Raw genomic sequence first — 27,991 nt, 5'->3', positions numbered from 1 at the left:
ATTCCTGAATATAGTATAGATCTCCTTGATTAGATCAATGCAATCTGTCACAGATATAGTGGCGGACTGCAAGCCCTTAGTGGCAATGTTTCAAATTGTTGAATGTTACAAGTAGAAACATTATTTTTTATTTTTTTTATTTGATGCAGTAGTGAGTCAGCCTCAAGTTTTGTATGGCCTGAGCTTTCAGAAAATTCAGCAAGAGTCTCCAATGCAGGACACAAAAGTTTCAGCACTTTACTCACTACACTTTACCATGAGCTCCATCGGACAGCAAAGGACCTCTCTAGCTCCAAAATCGTTTACCTTGGTCGCAGCTGTTGCTGGATTTGAACCTAGCATGTCTATGTGATATCGTCATATGCAAGTTGTAAATTATATAAAAAAATGTTGATATGCAAGGGGACACCTTTGATGCTGTGCATAGGACGGGGTTAAGGTGGTGGGAATGAGGCTACAATGCACATAGCCTACTGCATGAGGAAATGTTTTCTTTAAAATCACATGCACCCCTCCTTTATTGCTGGACATAACCGACACACCATCAAACCAAAATCAATCACACAAATTTGGATACAGCTGCAATGGCTAAAAAAAATGTCTGAGATCTTTGCTTATGTAGCACTTGCATTCATGTCCCCTCTCTATGACTCATAGTGCAAATCCACTTTTATTTTGTGAATAATTAATGATGCTGCAATTTCCAGTAGCCTATTTTATTTTGGATAGGGTATTAGGACTAGTAAGTTAAGCATTTCTAGGCAGTCTGTCCAGTCGTTTTTATTATTTCTGGATGATAGCTGGAGATCAGTTGAAATAATTCTAAGAAGTTGCCTCTGCGTTTTCACAGTGCACATGCAAGGGAATGTCTTGTTTTGCACAGAATAAAATGAGGTCTATTACAACTTTAATGTGTTTTCTATTCCTTTACACAAACGAACTGTGGACAGCATCTTTGTGCTGCTGGTTAATTATATTTCCTCTTTCTGGTTTGTGGCTGCAAGCCATTTTTTATAAATCGGCTTTAAGTGGCTGCTTCAGGGAAATGGCGACATGGCTTACGAAACACAGCATCTCTCGAAGTACTGTACTCTAGCCATGGGAACTTTTCATACCACAAGACATTACAACTTTTTGGGCTGGGTATAGGGTCATCAATAGTGGAAAAGTCATGTCCTCAGTGATGGCCCTATAGACTTAGCCGAGTCAAAAACAAAAAACAAAGACGCGGGAGAATGGAGCGCTGCTGGTGATAAGTGTGGAGTAATAAGTGAATGAACACTAGCAAAGCTGTTCAGCTAATTACTACTCAATATTGATGGCTCCTGAACTTCGGAATTATCTTCAACAAACAAACTTTAGTAAGCTGCTCTTTTTCGTTTTATTTTAGTTTAACGTACAACTAAACTTTGGTTACTCACTATGTGAAATGGGGGAGTGGGGGGTGGGGGTGGCATGAGCTAGTAGAGACGTTTCATTCATACTTGAAGCCGGGGGGTGCTCTTGCGCAGAATGTACAAAAATGGACTCATAGAAGTAAAGGGTGCCAGGAAAAACTAATATGGGCAAAGAAATGTATAAAGGCATCCGGCGATTTCTGTAGTCAAAGCAATCTCTGCTGTAGCCAGCAATGACTGGGTGAGCCTTACTGACAGGTGCCCACCCATCCACTTGTTAAGTCTGACTACACGCACTTAAATGTTTAAAGGTCACGTTTTTCGTGTTTTTTTGAAGCTTTGATTGAGTTTACAGTGTGCAATATAACGTGTTCATGTTTTGCGTGTAAAAAAACAGTATTTTTCACACAATTCACTTATCTGTATACCACTGTTTTCACTGTCATAAAAAACGTGCTGATGACTTTCTTGTGCTATAAAGTCCCTCCTTCAGAAATATGTAACGAGTTCTGATTGTGACAGCGGTTCCTGTGCTGTGATTCGACACCAGCTTAGCGCATGCTGCCCTCCTGGAAACCGATTGGGCTAGTTTTGGAGTAGTTTTGAGAAGCAAGTGGGCAGGATTTGTTTTGAATACAAGCAATCCTGATCTGAACGCACGTGCTCGAGATGAACTTCTAATCACAGAACGCCTTTAGTGATGAGATGCGCATGAAAATCGCTTTCAATTTTTTTGCACAGCCCTACCATCTAGTTCACAAAGCTAAACAGCGTTGCCCTTTGTGTAATAAGTTAAAGAAACTGTTAAACGCACCAACTTAATAAAATACACTTTCCGGTTGTGGTCCATAAACAACGCCTTCTCCAGACAAAGAGGGAACTGCTCTATCTTCCAAGAATAATCTTTCTGCGAATCCGGCATTAAACTGATTCAGATTGAGAAAGCTGTCCTCAGCTCGCTGTCCTCAGCAAAATGTGCTGCACATAGTTTTACATGTGGATTATCATTTTCGGGAACCGAGTTAAACATAATTTGTAACTATTGATCTCTAAATACAGCATCCCTGGAAAGGCCAAACAAAGGTGATTGGACTCTGAGATGAAAATAACAGCCTTTTGACGACATGGCAACAAACGCACTCTTCAAACGCAACTCTTCGTCCTTCTCCGTGCGAGCGCAACAAGACCATGCCCCCTTTTTTGTGTATTCTTGTTGGGCGGAGGTTAGTAAAAAAATGGTTCTAGTGACGTCATTACAGGAACTAGAGGGATGTAGTCCAAACAGGTCGTTCGATGTATGCGAATTCTGTTAAATAAAATATCTCGTTTGGCATTGAACTTTGAGCTTTAGAATTTTACAGATATTCTTTATACTCTAACAACAACATTACACACTAACTAAAGTGTAAAACATGGGGTCACGAAGAACGGGACCTTTAATATGAATAAACAGTGATCATAAATGGCTGCTGAGGTAGTATTCTCAAGTGAAGCCAGTTGAGACTTGGACCCGGAAACAGTGCTTCTTACGTCACCACTATCCGAATAGCTACGTGACTGATACTGACAAATGACGCGTCAAATGATGGATGACAGACAAGTAAATCATGGGCTGCCGTGTTGTCCAGGGACACGCTGATTGAGTCTGATGTAATGGCAGTTGCATAAACTGTCAACAGCAGAGCCGGCACTATAGCTATAGGCAGAACAGGTGATTGCTAGGACCTCCGGCTTTGAGGATGGGCCTCCATAACCGTAACATCCACTATATGCTAGTCCACCAGTCAAGACCGGCAGCAAATTTGAGCCTCATTGTTCACTGGATATAGTTGAAGTGACTTTTATACTTTTAATGTCATATTTAGTAGTAATATTTGTGGTTTCATTTTTGTAATATCTATTATTTTGAACGAAGGTCTTATGGGTTTGGAATGACATGAGGGTGAGTAATTAATGACAGAATTGTCATTTTTGGATGAACTCTCCCTTTAAAGATTCTTTGTGGCATCATATAGCTGCCAATAAATAACCTTTACTTTTAAGAGTGAATGAAGTCATGCATTCATGAACAAACTCTTTTTAATTTTAATTTTCTTCTGTAATTTTCTTTTTTCTTTTTCTTTTTTTCTTTTATTTTTGTAGTGATGTCTACAATTGCTTAAAACATTCTCTGGTAATGATATCTGTCACACAGAGAATTTTATTCTTGCTCAAGGTTTAAAAATAATCATCTTCACTGATTCCAAACCCTGGCAGCACTAGATCTATTAGCTATGTAATCTTTTATCAGTCTTTTTATTAAATATTGTCATTAAAAAGGCATGTCTATATATCTAATCATCCATTTTCTATACTTCTACAGAACAATCAAGTGTAAAATTGAATGGATGATCTGCCACAAACTGTATGAAGTGCATCAACCCGGATACAACAAGCTGGTAAGTGGCACGCTGCCTCTGAAACGAACCTCAGAACAGACAGCACGTTGTCCTTGTCTCTGCAGGGAACATCCACAGGAATAGAGCATTCTGTTCCTACAATTTGATGCTGCCCTAATGTCTATCCCTTAAGCCATTATTTATCTGTGGCAAATGCCATCCTGTGCCAACCTCAAGAGTTACACAAGGAAACTGGCCCTGGACAGGACCCTTTTTGGCTTGTGTTAGTTGCTGTTGAAGAATTAAGATGTATGCAAACCAGTAAACAATAACAATTGACCCCAGACATCTGGATTTTTTAACCGCCTTTAAAACAGCAAAGATTTGACCGGGAGGTTGTTAACAAAGGATTTGCCTTTGTTTATCTACAATTAATGAGTAAGAGCCTTTCTCCATCTACTCTGTCATCAAAGTGGTCCATTTTAAATGAAAGTGATTTAATTTTCACCATCGTAGAGCAGAAACAATACAGGAACTCATTAATGGTTATTTGAAAGTACATAATCTCATATAGGATGGGATAAGATCACTAAGTATGGAACTGATAAAATGAAATAAGCAGCGTTTGACATCAGGCTGCAGGGGAAAATACATTAAAAGGGATGGCAGGTTCTGAGAGCTGTCTGAAGAGATGAGCAGGTCACTGCAATAATGCTCTTTAAGCAGAGCAGGTTGACCTTCACAAGCCCCTTCTTTTCATCTGAATCGGACATTTAGTGAAAAGATAATATCTCATTTGAATTTCAGCTCCTGTTCAAACACACACAGATACACACATTTTTATAATTAGCTTCCTACCGACAGAAGTTCAGGGTATCGGTCCCCTGTGGATAGGTAATGTGTTAATGTTTCTTAAGGAAGTCGTATCGAGGGATTCATTTCATCACGCGATAACTGATTCAGTTGGCCCAATTTTTCAAACCATTCATACAGTTCTCGAAAACAAAAACACGTTTCTCAAAACTTTGAACACATTTCACCTGTTTGCACACGCGTTCCAATTTGCTCAGTGTTTTCTGCAAAACTCTCCACAAAACGCAAAAGGTTTAACCATGTTCTCATTCAGAAAATACTAACACACTATACCGTAATTAACTCAAGCATCAAAAAATGAACCCAAACAGCACACATTTATCTGTGTGTGTGAACATTAGGGTTTCAATACTACTTACTAAATACATATACAATATAATTACAATACAGATGAAAGAACTTTCATTATTTTATGTACAGTAAATACATGTTGTACAACCCCAAACTCATTACTATTGAATTTATTTGCAATCAAGTAGTCCTTACATGCATACTCTATTTTTGCAGAAGGCAGAAAAGTATTTTGTCAGAAGAATAAGAAATGCTATAACAAATGAGGATACTCAATACTGTAATGCAATTTGGCAGAGGATGCTGAATTAATGAATTTCTCTTCTAGTGCTTTACAGTCATGTAACGGAAGTACATTTTTCTTACAGTTTAAAGCTGAATTTAACTGTATCTGCATCCCTCTATTTATGTTTTATAATGTAACAGACATTGACTAGCAAAAGGATTCCTATTTCTCAAAAGGATTTATTTAATTTTTTTGGTAACAGTGATTTTAATCAATATCACTAGTGTTCTCTAGGCAGGAAAATATGTTTTATTTCTGTTTTATTTGACAGGTTTGTGTATCATGAGGCCAAAGTTTGAATCTGACAAAAGAGACTAAACTATTGGATTTTGACCTGGAAGTTTGAAATTTGCACAAGTTGTTGTATACCTTCAAGATTGTGTTTAAAGTTGTGAGAGAATGGTGAATTGTTTCATGAATTGCGTGTTAGCAATTGAGAAAAACTGTAACGGTGAACTGCGTGGAGCCCCTGCAGCTTGTATATCTAACGTAACTCTCACGCATTGTCTCTTTCACACTTCACACCCCCATTTCATTTTGTTCATTTCTGCAGTTATGACTCAGGAAGTGCTTTACGGTACTATGTTTTGAATAGTCACTGGGGTACATGGAAAGGACAAACCTGCCCATTTGTTACAGAAAAAAAGCTTTATTATTCAACTTATGCCATATAAATAATAAACCATGATAAATAAAAGCTCACGTGACCTTTTACTAGGCAGATGTGGAGTCAGATTTTTTAATTGGTATTACAAGCCACAATGACAATTAAAAAACAGGCAAACCTTTTTTTTCTTCTAAATTTAGAACAAATTTAAAAGAAAATCTATGTTCTTTCATTGAAAAAGAATAGAAATCTCAGGGCATTTGAAACAGTTGAACACTTCCGAAGAGCAGCATCAGGCAGCAAGTGGCCAGTCATCCATACAGCTGGGTCAAACCAGATCAAACTGCTTTATTTGTGGGGAAGACCTCTGCCAATACCAATGAGCTTATATGCGTCAAACGTGGGAAAGTCCACCCCTAGCTTTGATTCATTTTGGACTTATTTTATGATGATGGATAAGGTGGAGGTACATTTCAGTAGTTTGAGGCACATATACTAAAACTGGATCGATACAGAGTAGATTAGCATGACTCCTGTGAAAGGATGACACGCAAGTCCGTGAAGCGCTCCATCTTTTTGGGGGTGGATAAGACACAAGCCTTTGGTGTGAGAGACCCGGGTTTGAATCCACTGTGAGAAACCAAAGTGTCCCTGAGCAAGACACTTAACCCTTAGTTGCTCCAGAGGCATGCAACCTTTGACATATATAGCAATTGTAAGTAACTTTGGATAAAAGCATCAGCTAAATGAATAAATGTAAATGTAGTAGTTTCATTTTTATAATAGACTTGTTACACATCACAAAACATTTATTACAGTATTATAAACCCCTCCAACTGCCGTTCTAATATTCGTCAGAAGTAGAATAGAATGTATTGAGGGAAACACAATTAGAAAACTGAAAACCATTGAACGCGAACATAACATATGGTACAAGATTTTTCCAGTCAAAAGTTCCACTGCAATTTATAATCTTATTGCTTCGTTTTTCAAACACAAGAGTTAAACAAAGCCATAACAATGTTGACAAGGTCTTATCTATAAAGAATATTAAAACAGATATACACAACCATTGTCTTTTTTATTGTCTTAGATGGGTTTACCCCCACTTTATCCATTGTACCCACTGTGAGACTCAAGTCATTCAGGTCAGGAAAATATTTGAACATTTCAAATAAGTTTAAACTTTTAAACGGACAACAGCCGGAAACAATCATTGACAAAACATCATATATAAAGTAAGAACCAAATGTGAAATACTGTGGTGGAAACTTATCCCACCACAAACAGATCATAAAAGCTTTAAAAAGTGTCAACATTTTTAAAAGCTTTCCAGATTAGTTGTCTGCGATGGTTGGTATTTTACATTTGGCTCCTTATATTTAAGGCTTATTCTTTGACGTGAGATAATCCGGCTTGATTATGAAATGATAGATCATGCAATAGATAAAAAACAAAAAAAGAACAAAACCTGAGTCGGTTCATAAATAAAATAAAATAATTCATTACCATAAATGCACAGCGCCCATTTCTTGAAGTCTAAAGACCACAGCATCTAATCTCTCAATGTGTTATTGTGTACCACAACAACTGATGCACTGATGAAAAAAAAACAAAAACAAATGGCTAACTCAGGTTATAGCCACTGGCTCCTTTAGAAACATTAGTTACCATGGATTATCAGTGAACACTGACATTGCATTCTGATAATTAGATTGATAATCTATTTTAAGATATACATAATATAGGCAAGCCCTCAAAACAAGTTTGGCTATTAGGCTAATATAAAAGAGATATACTGAATAGTCATTAAATAGTGTTGTTATATTATCTGCATTTAGATGTTGAAAATGAATTCTTTTTTTCATGCTGTTTGTGGTAAAACATGCCAGATTGTGCAGAGGATTAGCATTAATCTAATATTTTATCCATATATAAAGTGTCCCTTTTACTTAATTTCAATTTCAGAGGAGGTAAATGGCCAAAACATGTATACATATAGAAGTCAGTTCATTTTAAACTCAAGCCTGTGAACCTCTCTGAATGCATTTTTCTCAGTTTGGGAGGCAGATGACCATCCATTCGTCCTCCGATTCCGACTCCACCCACCCCGACCCCTCCTGCCAACCTTTGCAGTTTGGGTGGCAGATCTGTCACCGATTGGCTGATGGGTTCAGCCCCGCCCACCAAGCCCAGCTTGGTAGCCAGTCTGTCCTCATTGGGGCTCAGCACAGAACTGATTGGCTGAAGCCTCTCTTCTGCCACGCCTGGAGCTGAGCTGATTCGCTGGAGTTTGAAGGGCAGGTCACCCAGGTTGTAGGTGATCTCTGAACTCATGCGCAGAAGCTTGCGGGGCATTCCGTCCCGAATGGGGGCATCCCGTCCTGTAAGCTTCTGAAGTTTGGCAGGCATTTTGGTAGTTGGCATGGGGGTTGCTATATTGATGGAGCCAGTTTCTGCATCGCTCTGAAGTTCCAGACCTTCAATAGTTCCGCTGCCCTCCGTCACCCCAACTGTGCTGTGGCACAGAGAGGGCGCCGTCAGAGGTGATGACAGGAGCAAACTCTCCTCTTGTTCTTTAACGCTGTGCGGAGGTGTGGGAACCTCAAAAGTGCCATGAAACTGCGAATAGTCGACTTTGAAGAAACCCTCCTCCAGGGAAATTACCGGGAAGAACCGGTGACCCCACAAAACCTCGTCCTCCGTGTACGAAGTACGAGCTTGGCATGTCATACCTAGGATGAGACAGGAAACAAATGAGTTTAATGAATTTAACGAAGGCGATTGTGTAACGTATTAATAAGAATATACATCAAGTTCTGTGCAACAACAAATCTGTTTCAGAGGAGTGTACTGTGCAACAATGGTTGGGTGACTAAAACTAATAGATGCATTACTGACAGGGTGTGCATACACACACACACACACACACGAGCGCATTTACTGTTGAGCAACACCCACGAGAACGTCTGTTCACGGTCCATTTGGTTGCATGAAAACAAGAGGTTTATCTGTGGGAAATTCATTAGATCTGTGTATCACCCACACCAGCGAACATCCCTCCTTAATTAAAGCGTGCAAAGCCTTCACTATAAAGAGCTCATTTTATGAACCCCCTAACAAGCGAACGGATTTGCAACATGGCGTTCTACATCAGTCAATAGCAAAGGAATCTAAGAAAAGAAAAGAAAAGCAAGAGTACTCTTGATGACACAAGAAGGTTGCATTTTTCTTCCAACTGTAGTTCCAAAGACAGTCCCTTGAAAACCAGCATCCGTATCTCCATGTAGGAGTGTGGTTCTTTGTCTGCTCTGTGCCTCAGTGCAGTAGGGGCCAGAGGAGAGGAGATTTGAGATGTTTGCAGGAGAGATACTGCTGAGGACTTTATTCTATACAGGGATTTGAGCAGCTGGATGAAAGTGCAAAGGAAGCATTGGGACGGCTGTGCCGTTCTCCTGACAGAAGGAAACAGATGCAGTCTAAAAAGAGACGGTTGCACATTATAATAAACCTCAGACCTAAATATAAAAACCCAGCAAGACAAAACATACATTATACATTTTTTAAACTCAAGATCATTCTTTTTTTCTCACGTCGCCGCCTACGACCATCGCACACCTACACACTCTCACACACACAAGCATCCTCTCTTACTACAGTAAAAAATCCCTGCTATCCGAGCTGACAAATCCTGGGCTTAGCAGCATAACACAATATTATTCATCTTATGAAATATTTAACAGGCTTTCTGCTGTTTGCTGGGAGAGGGGAAGGTAAGGTATCTGCTGGAGTTGAAATCCGGTCTGGCTCGCCGCGATTTCAGCTTACGTAATCATTCCATATTCTTCCATTATGACAAATTTCGTTTCTGCGTTTGGGAGGAACGTTTGCGCACATTAGCTACCACCATTTAAAAAAAAAAAAAGTACCGCTACACTCCAACATCTGACAGTTATGAGAACAATTTATATTTCCAAGAGGGATAATCTGTTTCTATGGTGACCGTCATCAAGTGTTCGGTTCCATTGCCACAGAGGTGCTCTGCCTGACCTGTTTCTGTCATCTCTGTCTTTCTCTCATTCACTCGCTCCCTCTCCGTCATTTTCCCCTACTCGCTTCATGTTCCCTCCTGTCCATTTTAGTGTGTCTTCCTAACACACCTATAGCACTAACCATCATTATCTTCACGACTTCCTCTAGGTCCCTATCTCGCACTCTCCCTTTCTCTCTTGTTGTCTCTCTCTCTGTGGTGTGAGATAACAGTAAACTCTACTATCGGGCTGCTCTGAACAGTAATTGACCATGCAGCTTGGGCCAATTCTCTCCTGTATCTCGCTGACACACAGTGTGTGGTCCTGAGGGGATGAAGCAGTGGCTCCCTTTTGATTTGCTGAGGCCCCTTGGGATGGTTGTGCAGAGCTGTCCTGTTTACTCACACTGCTGAAAGCACAAGAAATAAAACCATAGAAAGCACAATTCTCAAACCACGAGCCAAGAACTAAAAATAAAAAGTCAATAAATAATGCCAATACATTTTTCCTCCAAGCATAAATGGTTAATATTCAGTGCTACTCAGTATGTACTAAGACATCTGTCTCAGCATTATTTGAGACACTGTTATACATAGAATTTGAATTCGTTTTTTTATTTTTTATTTAGTTAACGTTTTGGTAAATTTGTTAATTGTTTTTGTAATTTGTATAGTTTATTTATTTAAAGTACGTCTTTAGAGTTATAGGCCCAGTTCCCCAAAACGTTCTTATCGCTAAGTAGTTCTTAACCTATTCCTTAACCTCTCTCTTAACCTTATGGCACGATTCCCGACACGTTCTTACGCTAAGTATATCTTCTGTAAGCACACTTTCGTAAGGTTGGTCTGGACCATTCGTAAGCTCTCTCTTAGCATTGTTTGAGCTCAAGACTCTGTGCAGTAGTCTTTAGAAATCAGCGCAGCGCAGTACAAGTCAAACTATGGTATGCTGACAATGTTGTGGCTCAACAATGATTTTCTGTTATGGACATTTTAAGACTAATAATAAAATATGTTCGCAATGGATACAGGCCTATTTATGAAGTTGACCTTATGTGGTCTCAGAACTAATATGGTGGTGATTAGCCTAGGCTATTTTGTAATGCAATTAAAGCGAATTGGCAAGCACATTTGATAATTAAAATCTGGCAAACAATTTGACTCTAAATGGCTAAGATCAATAAATGGGTAATCATGGTTGTGTCCAGTAAGCGACCAACTATGGCAGCGATCCAACGTGTCCTTGTATTGAATCAAAGACGGACTCGGAGCCATTTAGTCCATATCAATTTTTTTATTCTCCAAAACTTAAGCCCTTTTGACATTTTGCCTGACGTGGCTATATTAAAACAGTTCGCCTCCCAAGACAGCTCATTATGCTCAGACCTGCGCTTGCCAGGCCCACAGCGGAATTTAGCTTTAAGCCCTGAAGTCCAGCTGCTTGCAGTGCTACGTTTTTTGCTGCAGTGAGCTTCATCGAGTCTATTCAAGACCTCTGTGTGGAGGTGTGTTCACATTGTCACCAACGCCCTTCTGCATCAAGCCGGGGATTACATCCTGGTGGATGGCACACTCATCCCTATCGCCAATCCATCAGTGATTGATCAAGCGTACATATCACGAAAGGGATACGCGGCCATAAACATGCAGGTTATAGTGGACCATAGGGGTTTGATCTCTGACCTGGTGGCAAGGTCCAGCAAAACTTCAAGTTCCTCTGACGAGAAGCTTGGTGCCCTTTTTTACGTTGCTTCCCCAGCATATTCTGTATCTAACTCTTTCTCTCTCTCTCTCTCTCTCTCTCTCTGTTCATTGTAGATAGGTTGCTTTTTATTGAAAACAATAACCAATGGCAATCAATAAACAGAGGTAACTGCAGCTTTTTGCCATTCAATTCTGATTGTAAAGTACCTTACCATTAATATAAAAGTGTATTACATAATTTTTAGAAGTCGTTAAACCCATATCACAAGTGGCACAACGGGATAAGGAGGGTGGATGATTAGCAAGGGATACCCGGTTCAGCTAACCGTCACAATATATCGTGTGAACATATTACTGACCATTTGATCATTTAATTTATAGTCTATATTCTACTGATAACTTAAACTATGTTAAAATAAATGTTACTGTAATAATTTGAGGAATGTTTCTTTTGCATAGAACGTGTTTTCTCTCTTAACGCTGTAATGCACCTTCGCGGGAAGTGGAAAATCGATTCCTGAGCAATCGATGCCAACTAATTCAGCACCTTCACAGGGGACAGCGCTCTTGTAACGTCGGACGTAAGAGGCAGCGTGCTAAGAAGCTTCTTAAGGGACACTTCGGGGAACACACTTAGGAGCATAAACAACTTTGGTAAGATATATCTTTCGAGGTCTTCTTAGCGCGCGAAGAGTGAGCGTTATTGGGGAACCGGGCCCTAGTTATTCAGTCTTAATTCACCATGTTATTACCAGCATTTCTGCAGCTCATCTGGTAATAACTGTTGTCACTGTATACTGTATATACTGTTAATAATGTTAAGGTCAAAAGTTTGATGTCAACTGATAAAATGTGTCTCTTATATGCATTTTAGGTTGAATTAGTCAATATCATTTAATTGGTTTTAAAATGTCAAGGGTTAGACCAAACTACAAGTACTTTTGTTTATTTATTCAGGATTATATATCTTAAAGAATTTACATTTCTAATTTATTGCATCTTCTGAATATGCAAACGGTTGAAGAATAAACACTATAATTTAATGCAGTCTTTACTTAAATTGATTAATATTCATTATCCATTAATATTTCTTATGGCTATATTTATGTTAGTCATTTTTTTTCTTAACACATTCAGTTTTTGTTTAGTATCAGGAAAATTTTTGCTATATTTAAGAGACGTATTTTTGCAGTGTAATGTGAAAAGCTGTAAATAATTTGACAGATGTGAATGCTGGCACAGCTGTCATGTTTATCTCTGAGGGCAATAGATGGCTCTGGACTGTTCCTCTGAGACTTCTTGGCCTTGAAGTCGCTGCCTCTCTGTTTGAAGTAAATTAATGTCTAAATCTCTAAATCTGCCTCCTGCCACATTGAGAGAATCATACAGAGAAGACTGGGATGAGTGGTCACATTCACACACACCTTACATGTTCAGCTACATAAAAGCTATTTCCACCGTGATTGTCCAGGAAGAAAGATACAGTTCACTGAACATACCTTTAGTGACAATATGCTCTAATAAAAGTGCTGGGGTACAACATTTAAAAATGTTACGTTTAGGTCTATAACAGCTTGTTGTTGAGGGAGTATGCTCGGAGGCACATCATTGTACATTTTATCCTTAAAAGGTTCTCTGTAGTAGTGTAATTGCATATTTTACTACTCGTATGCAACTTTTAGGGGTAGACAAGTTACGGAGTTGTCCTTTTAAGTGACAAGCTGTTGTACCTCTTAATGTACCATTTTTGTAAAAAAAAAAAAACTGACAATGTTGGTTATCACAATTTGTTCCTGCCATTTAAAAGCCTTTCACTGTATATTTAATGGCTCTTCAGCTAAATTTAAAAAGTACAACAATTCGTGAAACATCAAAAATATAAAAGGTAACAAACGATCATGCCATTGTTTTTGCCAGCAGATTAATGTTGTGTCCTTTTACAGAAATGTGAAATGTGGTCATTTTATTACAAAGAAATTACTCCAATTTAAAGGAATAGTTCACCCAAAAATGAAAATGTCACAAATAAATGTACTTACTATCAGGCCATCCATCCATAATGTACATTATTTTGTTTCTTCATTGGAACAGATATGGAGAAATTTAGCATTACATCACTTGTGCACCAATAGATACTCTGCAGTGAATGGGTGCCATCAGAAAGAGTCCACAAACAGCTGATAAACACCACAATAATCCACAAGTAATCCACACAACACAAATCAATCAATCAATTATTACCTTGTGAAGTAAAAAGCTGTGTGTTTGTTAAAAAAAAAAAAAACAATTCTGGGATGCTTTACCTTTAAACCATTACTTTTGGCCAAAACATGATTCATAAAAGTGCTTACTGCAGTAATAATAATAAAAAAAATGATGTTTTTGGACTCTCATTCTGTTTGGACTCTCATTCTGAAGGCACCCATTCTCTTCACAGGATCTATTAGTGAGTACGTGATGTAGTGCTAAATTTCTCCAAATCAGTTTCAATGAAGAAACAAATTCATCAATTTATCAAACCAACATACAAAAAAAAAATTAGATTACTGAGATGTAGCCCTTCTGACAACTAGCCCCGGTGTCCGCTATTTGGAATTTGAGCTTTCATATACAGAGATGTGTTCAAAGACTTTAATCCTGGAGATTAGAGCTACAGGACACAAGAACACTCACACACACACACACACACATGCAGAATGTATTTGTGCTGTATTCCCACATGCACATGACATAAACCTAGCCATAATTACAGGACATAATTAAAAATGTCTAATGAATTATTTGATAAGTAGTAATTAGTATTTGATTTGTGAGGCTGATAAACTCAAGTTCCGTCTCCATACTTCATACAGTCGGTGAGACTTTACTGTATGGAGACCGCTTAAGAAGGGGCCGATTTAGTTGCTATGGAAACTGATTCACAATAGGGAGAACAGAGTGCTGACTAACTGTACATAATTCTGCTTTTTTTCCTTTTCTTTTCTTTTTTACCCCTTTTCACTTTCTGTAGGCGGAATATTCACGTGCCATAAATAAAGAAGACCGGACGGCATACATAATTTTCTTCATTATGTTAATTAAATCAAACCATGGAAGCATGCGATTCTGAATCTAATTGAATATGTACATATACAACACGTATCTTGCAGAGATTTTCTGCTGTTGTTTGATCAAATGCGGTTTCTTACTGTAAGTGTGTACTGTCTTGTATACGTATGGATCGATGTGTTTGACGCTGCAGGCTGAGAAAGTAAAGGTGAGCTGTGATTTGATTGACAGGTGACTTAATCTCAAAGCATGCCAGACTATGGAACCATGAGGCAGAGAGCAAAATGAAAGACTAACTTTGTATATCATCTTACATAACACGTCTCTCTCTCTCTCTCTCTCTCTCTCTCTCTCTCTCTTTCCATCTTTGCTGCAGTAGACACCAACATCTTTTCTTTTATAACATAAAACCCTGATTTTCACCAGCAAACTAGCTTCTGCAGACTGACTCCAACACACACACTGAACCTCACATCTGTAGCACATCACTCAAACCCCTTCACCCTGTTATTTAAAATAATAATAATAATAATAACACATAAGAAAACCATTAAATAGGGATTTTGGAAACTTGGCTTCATGCACTGGTTTGTAAATATTGTGTATGATTCAATCAAAAGTAACATTTGCGTAATATTTGTTTTTCTATTTCTCAAAATTATTTGCACGCATTAAAGATGTATAGTGTGGAAATGTTCTGTAAACATTCAGTGAATCAAATTTCAGCATTCAGATTCGATTTTTTTGACATCTGAGCACATTATTAAAACTCACCGGTGGTCTCCACGATCCCCTCTAAGATAACCACAATCTCAAATTGCTCTGTTTGCATGGACCTGAGCGAGAGGTCATAGAATGGGCTCTTGGAGTCGATCACATGGCAGATCGTCAGAGGGGACACTAAGAAAAGCTGGTCGGCTCCAGTACTGAAACCAACGTCCAGCTCCAGTTGATCCAGAGGCAGAAACTCACCTTCAGGAGTCTGGCGGGACTGCAGGGACAGGTAGAAAAAGAGAACTACTTAGGACAAAAATAGGGAGATGATGGAGTGTGAGCAAGAGAGAAAGTCAGGGTCTAATGCATCTAAAGTGATCTAAAAATGACTGCTGCATCCAAGTCGCATAGTGCGGATCAATAGCCTACTTTTTCCACTGTAGGTGAACAAATCAAATTACAGGTCTTTCTCATTTGTCTCAGCTTGAGGTATTGTTTGTATTAGGTTAAAGAATGAACCTTAGCTTGAAACCTTCAAATATCTAGTGTTATGCATTTCTTCCATATTTAGCTACACGTTTAGACAGAAATTCATTCTTGCAGATTTCTAACCTGCACATAACGGGTTATATTTTCCTTTCCTCTCTCTCTTTTGAATTGGTTCCAGTCTTATACTCACTTTGAGTAGTTTGCAGCGTATTTGCGCGGAGACCATGTGGCTGTTCCGCAGGTTCCCCACTCGGAACATCAGGGTCAGTTTGCCGTCACGCATGGAAATAGCCGCGTGCTCGCTGAACATCAGCGTCTCTGCGCGTTTCTTCGGCTGGGACATCTTGATGAACATGCAACCGATCAGAAAAGCGTCCACTATAGAGCCTAGGATAGACTGGAAGAGGAAGAGAATGATACCTTCTGGACACTTGTCGGTAATGTAGCGGTAACCGTATCCGATAGTGGCTTCGGTTTCGATGAAGAACAGAAAAGCGGAGGGAAAGTTGTGGACGTTGGCCACGCACGGTGTGTACTTGTCATCGTGGACCTGATTCAGGTCTCCACGTATAAAGGCAATGACCCACCACATAGAAGCCATGAAGAGCCACGCCACCGTGTAGGTAAGGATGAAGATGAATAGATTCCAGCGCCATTTGAGGTCCACGAGCGTGGTGAACAGGTCCGACAGGTACCGGCTGGTTTCTCCTCCCAGGTTCCCGTGCTGGACGTTACAGCGGCCGTTCTTGTCCACAAAGCGCTGACGTTTCTTTTTCTTTTCGGGGGCCGCCTGATTGAACGCGCCGCCGCTGGACGAAGTGGTCACCACTTGATAATCATCCCCAAATTTTTTCCGTAACGCTGACATCCTTCACGGTTAAAGTTGTCCCAGAAGATAGACTGCGAGAATGCTTTGAGAGCTTGTTCTTGACGAACTGCTTTCGTTTTTTTTTTTTTTTTTTTTTTACACTTCAGATAGACCAGTCTCCCGCATTTCTGGGCGGATGATTCCAAAAAAGTTATTTTTAGGGCTTACCGCAGGAGTTTGTCAATAGCAGCGCGCTGCTCTTGGGATGGAGCGATACAGATCTCCTTGTATTCTGCAAATCCGCATATCTAAAAAAAGACTCACTCAGTAAAATGTAAAATGTGGAGAAAAATGGATGCGAGTAATTTGTAATCTCAGATTGGCTTGGCGCAGTCTAGCACTTGTGCGTTGGCACCCTCCTCCTCCTCTACCTTCATCAACTCCTCCTGTTTCCCCAGGTGTATCGCACCAATTTGATAAGATGGTAGTTGGAAGACGCCCTACGGATCCTGTCCAAGTTTTAACTCACCGCCTCTGCTGTTCTTCGCAGCTGGCAAGCTTTGTTATCTGATTCAGTTTGTCTTCTCACTGTTCTCGGTTCCTGCGCACTGCGCGCCTCCTGCTCTCCAACTCCATCTCCAGCCCAGACAAATAAGAGAAACTTCTCCGAGAGGGTGGTGGTGGAGATGGGAGGTGGGGGAGAGATGAACACGTGTTGGATACATCTTTTTTCGCTGCGCTTGTAATATGCTTATCTGAACAGTGCTGCATGTAACGCAATCCCTGCAAGATCTTTTTTAGGCAATATGCAGGATGCGAATTAGAGGGGGGCAGTGGTGGAAAGAGTACTGAAAATTTGTACTTAAGTACAAGTACTGTGACATTGGTGAAAAAATACTCAATTACAAGTAAAAGTACTGCTGTCAAAAAATACTAATAGTACAAGTGTTACTAGTTACTTTTTGGCTGGCGATATTTAGTTACCAAACAATATTCATATCAAAGATCTATGTGCATGGATAATAGTAACTTTGAACAAAACCCAATTTTATCTTATTGACAAAGTATGTTAATTAGTGGTCATGATACAGGGATTTCTAACTTCAACATCTGGTTGGATAGGAGTGGTTAAAGGGGTCCTATTATGCTCTTTTACAATGTCTTGAATTTGTTTTGGGGGTGTACTAGAACATGCTCTCATGCTTGGTAGTTCGAAAAACAAATTATTTTACACATCATTTACATTATTACAATACCTTTCTCCACTGCTTGGCATAAATGTCTCAATTAGTTCTGTGTTCGATGAAGAAAAACTTCCAAAAAACAAAATGTGTTATTATTGGTTAGCTGTCCCAGTGTGTTTGTGATTGGTGAACAGCTCAGATGGTATTTCAGTACTGCCTGCCCCTTAGCAAAGCAGCAAGTTCCCTCTGATAAGAATGGCATCAATATTGCCATATCAATGATCAGTTTGATATTGTTTTGGAAAACAACGCTGTAGTCCAAACAAGCTGTTTATTGTAGTTCTTGAAAAGGGATTTAAATTTTTTTAAATATCTCCCTTTGGAGTGGACTTTGAGATTTGTTATGCTCAAACATACACACTACACACCTACTAAAATTCAAAAAATGAAAAAGCATAATAGGACCCCATTAAGAATATCTGCTTGTCACATCTGAGATCATCCTTCACCACTTCTGGGACCAAATGCTCTGCCAGACGCCCCCCCAAAAACAACAAACTGATTCAGCTAAAATATTAGTGTCTGAAACACTGTGAGCATGGGGACTGTAGTCTGCTTAAGAAATTACACTTAGCTTAAATATGTAATATTAATGAAATAGTGTTAATTCTAATTGTGGGCGTGCTCAGTAACAAGCTATAATTTAAAAGTAACGAAGTAGATTATTTTGCTTAATTTGTACTTGCAAGTAAAAGTACAGCTCTAAAAATATACTCAAAAAGTACAAGTACCCGAAAAACTTAATTACAGTAACGTGAGTAGTTGTAATTCGTTACTTCCCACCACTGGAGGGTGGTTTGGGGTTTGTGACCCCCCTGAATAAGGCTTATTAATTAATGTCCCCAATGGAACTCAAAATATAAAGTTAAATATCAATGTTTCAGATGTCAGTAATCACACATTTCGAATTTGAATTAGCCTAGTAGTTAAATATGTGCTTTCAAACACAATCTGCATTGGTTCGAGAAATTATTATTATTTTTTTTTTTTAAACCACAGCTGCTGGAGCACTTTTGAATAATGTCAAATTTACATATCACAAAACAGTGCTCTTTTTTACGTCTAGTGGTGCCAATTCACGAGCCGAACCTACAAATCTTCAAAATAAAAGATTTCAAAAGGGGTTTTGGTCATACTTTTTTTTATAAGGTGGTCTTGTTACAGTGTAATATTAATTTAACTACATGTAGGCTACTATATAGGGTTAGGATTAGGGTTACTTGCATGTAGTTATGCATAATATATTTTTATTATAATAGTAATTATATGTAATGGTGTAACACCTAAAAATAAAATGTTATGGTTTTTCTAAGCGATGCATTTGGGCTCCGCAATCCCCAAATTTCCAGTTCTTAAAATAACTATTTTCTTAGTTATGTAGAACCTTTTTTTTTTAAGAACCATTACAAAATATTAAGAAACTTTAAAGATCCTTTTGTGCAATGTAAAGGTTCTATGGATGTTAGGTTCTTTATGGAACCACTGATCAAATAAAGAACCTTTATTTTTAGAAGCAACTGCATCGAGAAATGATAACTACAATCAGATCATTCTAAAAACATGACAACCCAGGAATAACAGTGTTAATTCGGGATTTGAAATGTATTTGAAAACATAAACAGCCATAGGCCTATGCACATTAAACGAGCCGTCAGTTGTAAAAGAGTTACATCGATTGTGAAATAGTAATAACCATAAATTACTGTTTACAGATTATTTAGTTTTATGGTTGAATCTACTTTCTAATAATAACAGTTTTAAGTAAGTTATATTTCAGACAGAAATCTTTGTAAACAGTTCCATCCTAAAGGTCATCTAATATTTCGCAACAATGTACAATTTATCAGAAAATAATTCATTTCCAGCTTTTAATATATTTTCTCCCTTTATGTGTCAAAATGATGGATGAAGAAGATACAGGTGATGAATATAGTGTCACATCAGTGTCAGACAGAGAAGAGGGAACAAGCTTTCTTTAACAAAACAAATTCTTCATTTGATAAAGCTTCTAAAGCAACCTGTTATGACCACGGCTTATTTATGACCCAGCCATATAGGTGCTTTTTCCATAAATTTGAATTTCATGGAAAACTTCATTTATTTCAGTAATTCAACTCAAACTGTGAACCTTGTGTATTAAATAAATTATATGCACACAGACTGAAATAGTTTAAGTCTTTGGTACTTTTAATTGTGATGATTTTGGCTCACATTTAACAAAACCCCACCAATTCACCAATCTCAATAAATTAGAATACTTCATAAGACAATTAAAACTTGGTAGGGGGTCCGTTTTCTTTAATTACTGCCTCAATTCAGCGTGGCATGGAGGTGATCAGTTTGTGGCACTGCTGAGGTGGTATGGATGCCCAGGTTTCTTTGACAGTGGCCTTCAGCTCATCTGCATTGTTTGGTCTCTTATTTCTCATTTTCCTCTTGACAAGATTCTCTCTGGGGTTCAGGTCTGGTGAGTTTGCTGGCCAGTCAAGCACACCAACACCATGGTCATTTAACCAACTTTTGGTGCTTTTGGCATGTGGGCAGGTGCCAAATCCTGCTGGAAAATGAAATCAGCATCTTCAAAAAGCTGGTCAGCAGAAGGAAGCATGAAGTGCTCCAAAATTTCTTGGTAAACGGGTGCAGTGACTTTGGTTTTTAAAAAACACAATGACCAACACCAGCAGATGACATTGCACCCCAAATCATCACCGACTGTGGAAACTTAACACTGGACTTCAAACAACTCGGGCTTTGAGCTTCTCCACCCTTCCTCCAGACTCTAGAACCTTGATTTCCAAATGAAATACAAAACTTGCTCTCATCTGAAAAGAGGACTTTGGACCACTGGGCAACAGTCCAGTTCTTCTTCTCCTTAGCCCAGGTAAGACACCTCTGACGTTGACTGTTGTTCAGCAAATTCCTTGACACGTCTACTTCAGTTTGTGTGCATTGAATTAATTTAATACCTGAGTTTCACAATTTGAGTTGAATTACTGAAATAAATTAACTTTTCCACGACATTCCAATTAATTGTGAAGCACCTGTACGTGTTATTTTCTGACACTACCTTAAAGAAAAATGCTCACTGTACTTCTCCCTGAAACTGAATTTGACATCTGTATGTCCTTTTCCAACTCTGAGATTTTCCATCTCTTCCCATTTCAAGCCAGGCAGAGTGCTGAAAGATAAGGACACAATTAGTGTGTTATTTTGGAGTCATGCAAATGACTCTCAGTCTATAATGGACTGACTCTGCTGCTCTGGAAGTGTCAGCACTATCCACAACGGAAGACTGACAGAACGTCATCAGCTGCACTATTAAAATGGGGATGGTGTTTATTTATTTAAATAAAGGTTCCTTAAGGGGGTTTTCACAGCAATGCCACAGAAGACCAATTTTGGGTTCTTTAAAGAACCTATTAAATGAACATTATTTAGTAGAACCATTTTTTTTGTTAGTACAAAGAATATTTTCAAAATCTAAAGAATCTTTTTCCACTACGAAGAACCTTTTGCATAATGGAAAATTTCAGGGAACAATCAAAGCCAAAAAATATCCTTTATATTAAGAGTGTCAAAGAACAAGTTTGGGTTCTCCAAAGAACCTTTTAGTGAACAGTATTTCAAATAATCATTTTTTTTCTAAAATCTAAAAAAATATATAAATATATTAATTATTTTCCACTGTGAAGAACCTTTTGCATAATGAAAAATATTCTAGGGATCCCTCAAAACCAATTAAGAGCCTTTATTTTAAGACTGTAGAAGAAACACTTTCGGTTTCAGTGAACAGTTCTTAAAAGACCATTTTTGTTTCTTAGCATAAAGAATATTTTAATAAACTGAAGAATCCTCTCGTAAGAACCTTTTATGCAATGGATGTTAAAGGTTCCTCATGGAACCATAAATGCAGATAGTGAGTGCGTCTCTCTCCTATTCTCTTCCCCACCTCACTTCTGATCTCTCTTTTCATGTTATGCAGTAGGTTGCACATTCACACATGCACACATGTGAGCTCTTTTGGAAGCAAATACAAATACAGGATGTGGCTATTTTAAGCCCTTTTGCTGAACCTGCTAGTTCAGGCTATTTTTTTATTGTTTTGGTAGCATTCAAATCCAAGTGCACCATTAGGATGCTCTTGTTTGTTGTGAAGTATTGGGTTAATGTAGAACAGGCTTAAGGGTGTCTGCGCCAAGGACAATCCAATACAGAGACAGACAAAAAAAACGGCATGCTTACTAGACCAAGCATCAGACACAACATGCACTTGTCTGAATGCTGCAAAAGCACATCGTGATTGTTAGCATAGCGCAACTGCTTCATGCAAGCTGAGGTTTTCCTCAAGACACTAGCCCCGTCTTCTCCAGAAAGCCTTAATTATCTAAAGAAACAATTATACCACTGGAGGAGGAACGACGGAGCATAATGAAATGTGATGAAATGTGTCCAGACAGCTCCTAATGATGCCACTAGTGAGAATGACACATAAGGATTGGAATAATGCGAGATGACTTTTACCACCATTGGCACTCAACTAAAACCCCCCTCTCTGACTCTCAACAAGAAATTCTGCATATTTGTTTACTAAATAGATTGATCTGCACAGTGGGAAGCTAATGACAGGTTGAGAAGGTCCAATCAGTAACTACTTTTCCTCTCATGTGATAATCACTAGATGGCAGAGTTCTTCTGAGTGATGCCTTTAAAAGCCCTGACATTAAACATTCTTGTCCCCAGAGCTTAGAAAGAGAAGCCTGTACCAACAGATAAATATCAACCAGCCAATAAAGCTCAAGCATATCACACATTTTTGCTTTTAGATCAGAACTGCTCTCAGCTATTTGGTAAGCAAAATGCATACTGTTATATAACTAAAGATACATCATGTACAACATATCCCAGTCTTTTTTGACAAAAAAAGAAAAAAAGAAAAAAGTTTATACTGAAAATACACATGACCTGCCTAGTAATCATGCACTTAAAATGCAAAACACACACTCCTAAATAATAAAAGGTCCTTATTGCCATTAATGGTTCCATAAAGAATGGATTGTGTAGTCGAAAGAGGTTCTTTAGATAATTAAAATGTTCTTCACACAAAGAAAAACCAAAATGTTTAGTTTTTTTCACCACTGTAACTTTTATTTTTAACACGGGCAAAGCTTTTAAGAAAATGGAGGCAGTTTTATTAATATTATGATGAAACTATAGCACATTAACCCCATGTTATTGCCAGAAGGAATCACGCAGCTTAGGTAATTTCAACAGATTTTTACTTCTACCTGATCAACATCATCATAAGGTTAAGTTTCTATTAAAATGCATCAATATTTTGCTGCTTTTCCCTCCGCAATCTTTTCAGATATGCCTCCTTTTCCTTTTTTCTCTCTCTCCTGAATTTCTCCATATGACAAATTTCTGTACTCTTCCATCTGTAGCCTGTTCTACCCATAACCACCCACACGTCTTCCTCCTCTCTCTCTCTCCCTCTTTGCCTCCACCACTGAGGGAGGAAAGCAAGCGCTCAGTGAAAGCATTTGAAGAGAGCGCATTTCAATGTGCACAGAAACACCCAGACAGGAATAGCACTATGTCCTGAGAGCACATCTCTCTCTCTCTCTCTCTCTCTCTCTCTTTCGGGACTGGATAGGTCTGATGATTCATATACGCATAGAGAGGGTGATACGGGACAGAGAGGACATGTAAAATAGGCTTTGTGTGAGAGGAGCCTCAATGCTGCTCAAAAGACCCTCGCTGATGGACTCACTCCAGGAGGTGCATTGTTTATATTGCGCAGATCCTGTTTTTGATTAAAAGGCCAAGTTTGAGAGGATCTAAGCACCCTCCATGATCGATTCTTCCTCCCACTACTGAATGCTTCACAAAAGGGGCTTTTAGGACTTAATATATGCCTGATATCTAAGAGCTTTGATGCTGTTAAGTGCTTGTTCAAGACACATTTAACCCTGAAAGAGCACAAAATAAAACATGACTAAAATGTGATTTCAAAGCAAAATAAATACTATAACTAGTAGATAAAGGAGCACATGGATGATTTATTGTGCAAGCACAGTCAACAGATTTTCACCTGAGACTTTGTAAACCGAAGCATATTAAAAAGATTACCTTTAACTGCCACGTTGCACAACCCCTTGGTGGCTTCTAATGGAAATATTGCTCCTTTATTTCCATGGTAATCCTGCTGTTCTCTATCCATATGTTTACAAGGACATCGCTCATTCCTGAGGGTTTATATGGTTTCATTAATTATGGATCTTCAAGTGAGTCACAGCATATTTGACCACGTTGGATTGTTTAGGTTGATTGTCTGATTAAAATGTGTGAACGGGATCTTGCATAATCAACATGGCTGTAATTAAAACTCTCTTTTCTGCATCCATATGACAGCATTCATTTGGACAGATTTTAGGAGCAACTCTGCCCTCTGCTGCATGTGTGACTGCAGACCACCTCATCACTAATGATACTCGGTTCAGGTTTCCATTAATTAGCCTCGAGTTATTTTGAGCAAAACACACACTAATAAATAAAGGAAATATATGTAATGCTTCAAAGTCAAATAAAACCGGATTAAATCCAATGCAACAAGATTAGTGTAGTTTTCCAAACACCTGAAAACCATTGTAACATTTGTTCCTTAAACCTTACTAGTATCTATTTTATGTCACTGGTACTTGCATGAATTATTATTAAGTAATCCATTACTGACTAGAATAATCTTTTCTGTTTTGATTTGATGCAGATCACTGTTCCACTGATTCTGGCTATAAATTGTTATTGTTTAACGGTCTTCTTAAACGTCCATAAAAATAAAAAAAACATCACACACACACACACACACACACACACGCACACACACGCACACACACACACACACACACTTATAAATCTTGGTTATACCAGTGTTAAGGAACTTTCTATTTTGTCATTTTTGGAAACATTATGGAAATGTTACTTTTGAAAAACATTAGACAAATGTCCAACTAAACTGCTTCAGGAAAACAATGTTCCATGAAAGATGCATTAGAAATGTTTCTGTGCTAACATTTTGAAAACATTATTGAATACCAAAACAAACATTAATGTTTCCTGGTTCATAACATTGAGAGAACCTTACTAAGTTAGCTTGGTCACTTATTAGTAATTAGTATCTAAATTGTTACCAACATATCTTAATAGTTGCTTTTTTAATTGTTAAAGTCATATATATATATATATATATATAAACACAGACACACACATATATATATACATACATACACATACATACATATACATATATTTTAAGGCTACTAGTAATTAACTGAATACACACTCCTTTCTGTTGGAATGAGTATTTTTTGTGACTTTATTGTAAGGTCAAATTCTTGCCACTAACTGTGACTTTTGCCTTAAACTGCTAATTTGCTACTTATTGTTATTGATGCATATGCTTATTTGTTTGTGAGTTAGTTGTTAAGTTTAGGTATTTGGTAGCCTATTAATAGGGATTTAGAATTTGGTCATGCAGAATATATGTTTTTAAAGTTCTAATAAACAGCCAATATGTCAATAATAGGAATGCTAATAAGCAAATAGTTAATAGTGAGAATTGGTTACCCTATAGTTTCTAATACAGTCATTACTGACTATTAAAAAATAGGTTGCCTATACATATCAGATCTTTAGTAGGCTAGTTAGATGCTATAGTAAATATTATGTGACTCCCCATTTGTAAAATGTAACTGTGTTTTAACGAGTCTACGGGTACACCGGCCTCTATCGTTTTCCGTTTGTGTCAAAGGGGGCGCAACGTGCACGAATCCCTCTGAAAGCGCCGCTAACACCGAGCTCTAGTCGCAGGGGATGAGCTCAGCCTTGATTGAGTGAGTTCTCAGGAGTCAGACCCCTGTACTCCACAGACCAGAGCCCCTAATTACCTAAAAAACAGGTCCGAGAAAAACCTTCCTCTTGACTGCATAACGGCCCAGAAATTCTGCCCAGCTCTTCTTTGCTCTCGTGACTTCCAAGTTCTGAAGGAAACTTCAGCCGCTGTTTTTTGCACACCTGCTCCTCTCTTCCAGAGGACCCCGGATAATAATTCAAAATGAATTCAACTGTTTTTAACGACACAGACAGCGCTTTGTTTTCTACCAGAAGCAGCGAGAGCTTTCTTTCGTGCTGTAACTTGTCCTCGGTGGTAACGGACAGCGGGTTTGTGTCCGCGGCGCTGGACGAGCGCAGCGTGTTCATCATGCACACGGTGCAGATCGCTGTCATGTGCGTGCTGGCGCTCACCGTGGTCTTCGGCATCTTCTTTTTAGGCTGTAACTTGCTCATTAAGTCCGAAGGCATGATCAACTTTCTGGTCACGGACAGAAGACCGTCAAAGGATGTCGAAGCGGTCATCGTGGGATCATACTAGTGCGTAAAAGTTTCATGGTTAGATGGGACGCGCGCATTGGTAATGTGTGAAACTATCCGTGCCCTCCGGAAACAGAGATGAAGAAGAAATTGGCACATGTATGATTCAATGTTCACAGTTTCCACTGGGGAAAAGTGCAGTTTATGAGGAAAAAGCTAAGGTAAAAGTGTACCTTGAAACCTAGTGACTGCAATAAATATAAAATAAACATCACGACATGGACTGTATTGCTCACTCCATGGACCACGAGTGATTAATGTTAATGTGATTAATGCTTGTGGAACAAACTGCTGAGATTTATGTGGGTAAACACTGCGTACATTTTGAGTAATGCGTTTAAAAGTTTAAATGGAGGAATATTTTATGTGTAACTAAATCACTTCTTAAAGCTGGATATTTAAGTATTTTTGTGCAAGATTCAGTGAAAGATGTCCTTGTTGTGCTAATTGAACTAATTTACTGTTGAATTACATTTGGACATTTTTATGTTGTATACAGCAAAACTGTGGTTCGCACTTACTGTGATTTGCATGTTTATGGATGAATTATGGATGATGGAGGTAAATTTGTAACTGATTAATATAAATGGCATCACGGTGACAAAACTAGTTTTCATTGGTTTTTCACAGAAGCAGATTGCACTGAGTGAGCGTCTAAGTCATTATCAGATGGAAAGGGAAATATGGATTAATGTAGTTGTTTTCTCTAGCCTTTGGCAAATAATCATCTCAGCAAAGACTGTTTGCACAAAAGAACAAAATCAGACCAACAGGGGCACATTTATGGAATAATTGGGTCCAAAGGTCTGAGCACTACTGTAGATGCTTATAATTTCTCTAATTCTTGTAACAATTGTTCTATTACAAGTTATACTATCAGCATAACAAGATGAGTAAAAAAAAGAAAAAAAAAGATATATATATATATATATATATATATATATATATATATATATATATATATATATATATATATATATATATATACACATACATTAATAATCTTTTTAATTGTTCTTAAAAAGTTTTCTAAACCCCAAAACATGCAGTTTCAAGGTTATAAATGATTTTTAACCCTGGAATTGTATTTATTTTTATATGTTTTCTGACTTTTGGTCCCTATAAACCACACCTCGGTGCTGATGACAAGACCCCATTGTGCTTTCAAATAGTTTCTTAATGTGAAAGAAAAAACACACCCCAAAAATGCATGTGAAGTATCTTATAGCAACAACATGACTAAAAAATGTACTTCACTTAAACTAAGATGACATTCAGTTTACTTACATGGCACACATCTATTAACCAGTACAGATCACCCCCTTAACGCTGTACGTCCTGAGCAGTGTTTGTATACCTTAGGCATATTTTCACTCTACTATGCACATCAGTGCGCCAGACAGCTGTGCAAATGATAAACACCAGAATGCAAAAAGTTTCATGAAATGGGCCAGTACTCGAGTTTACCTTTTTGAGTTTTTACAGAACGCACACGTCACATTAACGACACTCTACAATTTCCAGGGGCTCTTGAGCTGACAAAACTCTTTGTGTCCTTGTCTGCATTTGTGCACTTTAGTTTCAAGAGTGTCCACATACACTGTTATATAATATATACATCACGGAGAAAAAAAAAAAACTTTTTAGGACGCTTTTTTTTTTTTAAAGCAAAATAGCTGGTTCTGTGTTTTTTAA

The 27,991-nt window shown here is 38.2% G+C and overlaps 1 protein-coding gene and 1 non-coding gene across 2 annotated transcripts; one reads left to right on the top strand and one right to left on the bottom strand.

Annotated features, from left to right (window-relative positions):
* Nucleotides 1–5,854: 5,854 nt before the first annotated feature.
* On the bottom strand, nucleotides 5,855–19,915 carry kcnj3b (potassium inwardly rectifying channel subfamily J member 3b). The gene is made up of 3 exons (XM_052558993.1): nucleotides 16,008–19,915; nucleotides 15,389–15,605; nucleotides 5,855–8,567 (listed from the first exon to the last, which is right to left on the bottom strand). The coding sequence occupies exons 1-3, from the start codon at nucleotides 16,683–16,685 to the stop codon at nucleotides 7,843–7,845; spliced, it is 1,620 nt and encodes a 539-aa protein (XP_052414953.1). The 5' UTR covers nucleotides 16,686–19,915; the 3' UTR covers nucleotides 5,855–7,842.
* On the top strand, nucleotides 6,299–6,410 carry LOC127960292 (U6 spliceosomal RNA). The gene has a single exon (XR_008154363.1). It is a non-coding gene; the product is annotated as a U6 spliceosomal RNA (small nuclear RNA).
* Nucleotides 19,916–27,991: the final 8,076 nt, after the last annotated feature.

Source organism: Carassius gibelio, chromosome B6 (assembly GCF_023724105.1).
Source record: "Carassius gibelio isolate Cgi1373 ecotype wild population from Czech Republic chromosome B6, carGib1.2-hapl.c, whole genome shotgun sequence".
NCBI lineage: Eukaryota > Metazoa > Chordata > Actinopteri > Cypriniformes > Cyprinidae > Carassius > Carassius gibelio.
This window is presented reverse-complemented; position numbering and strand designations above follow the sequence as displayed.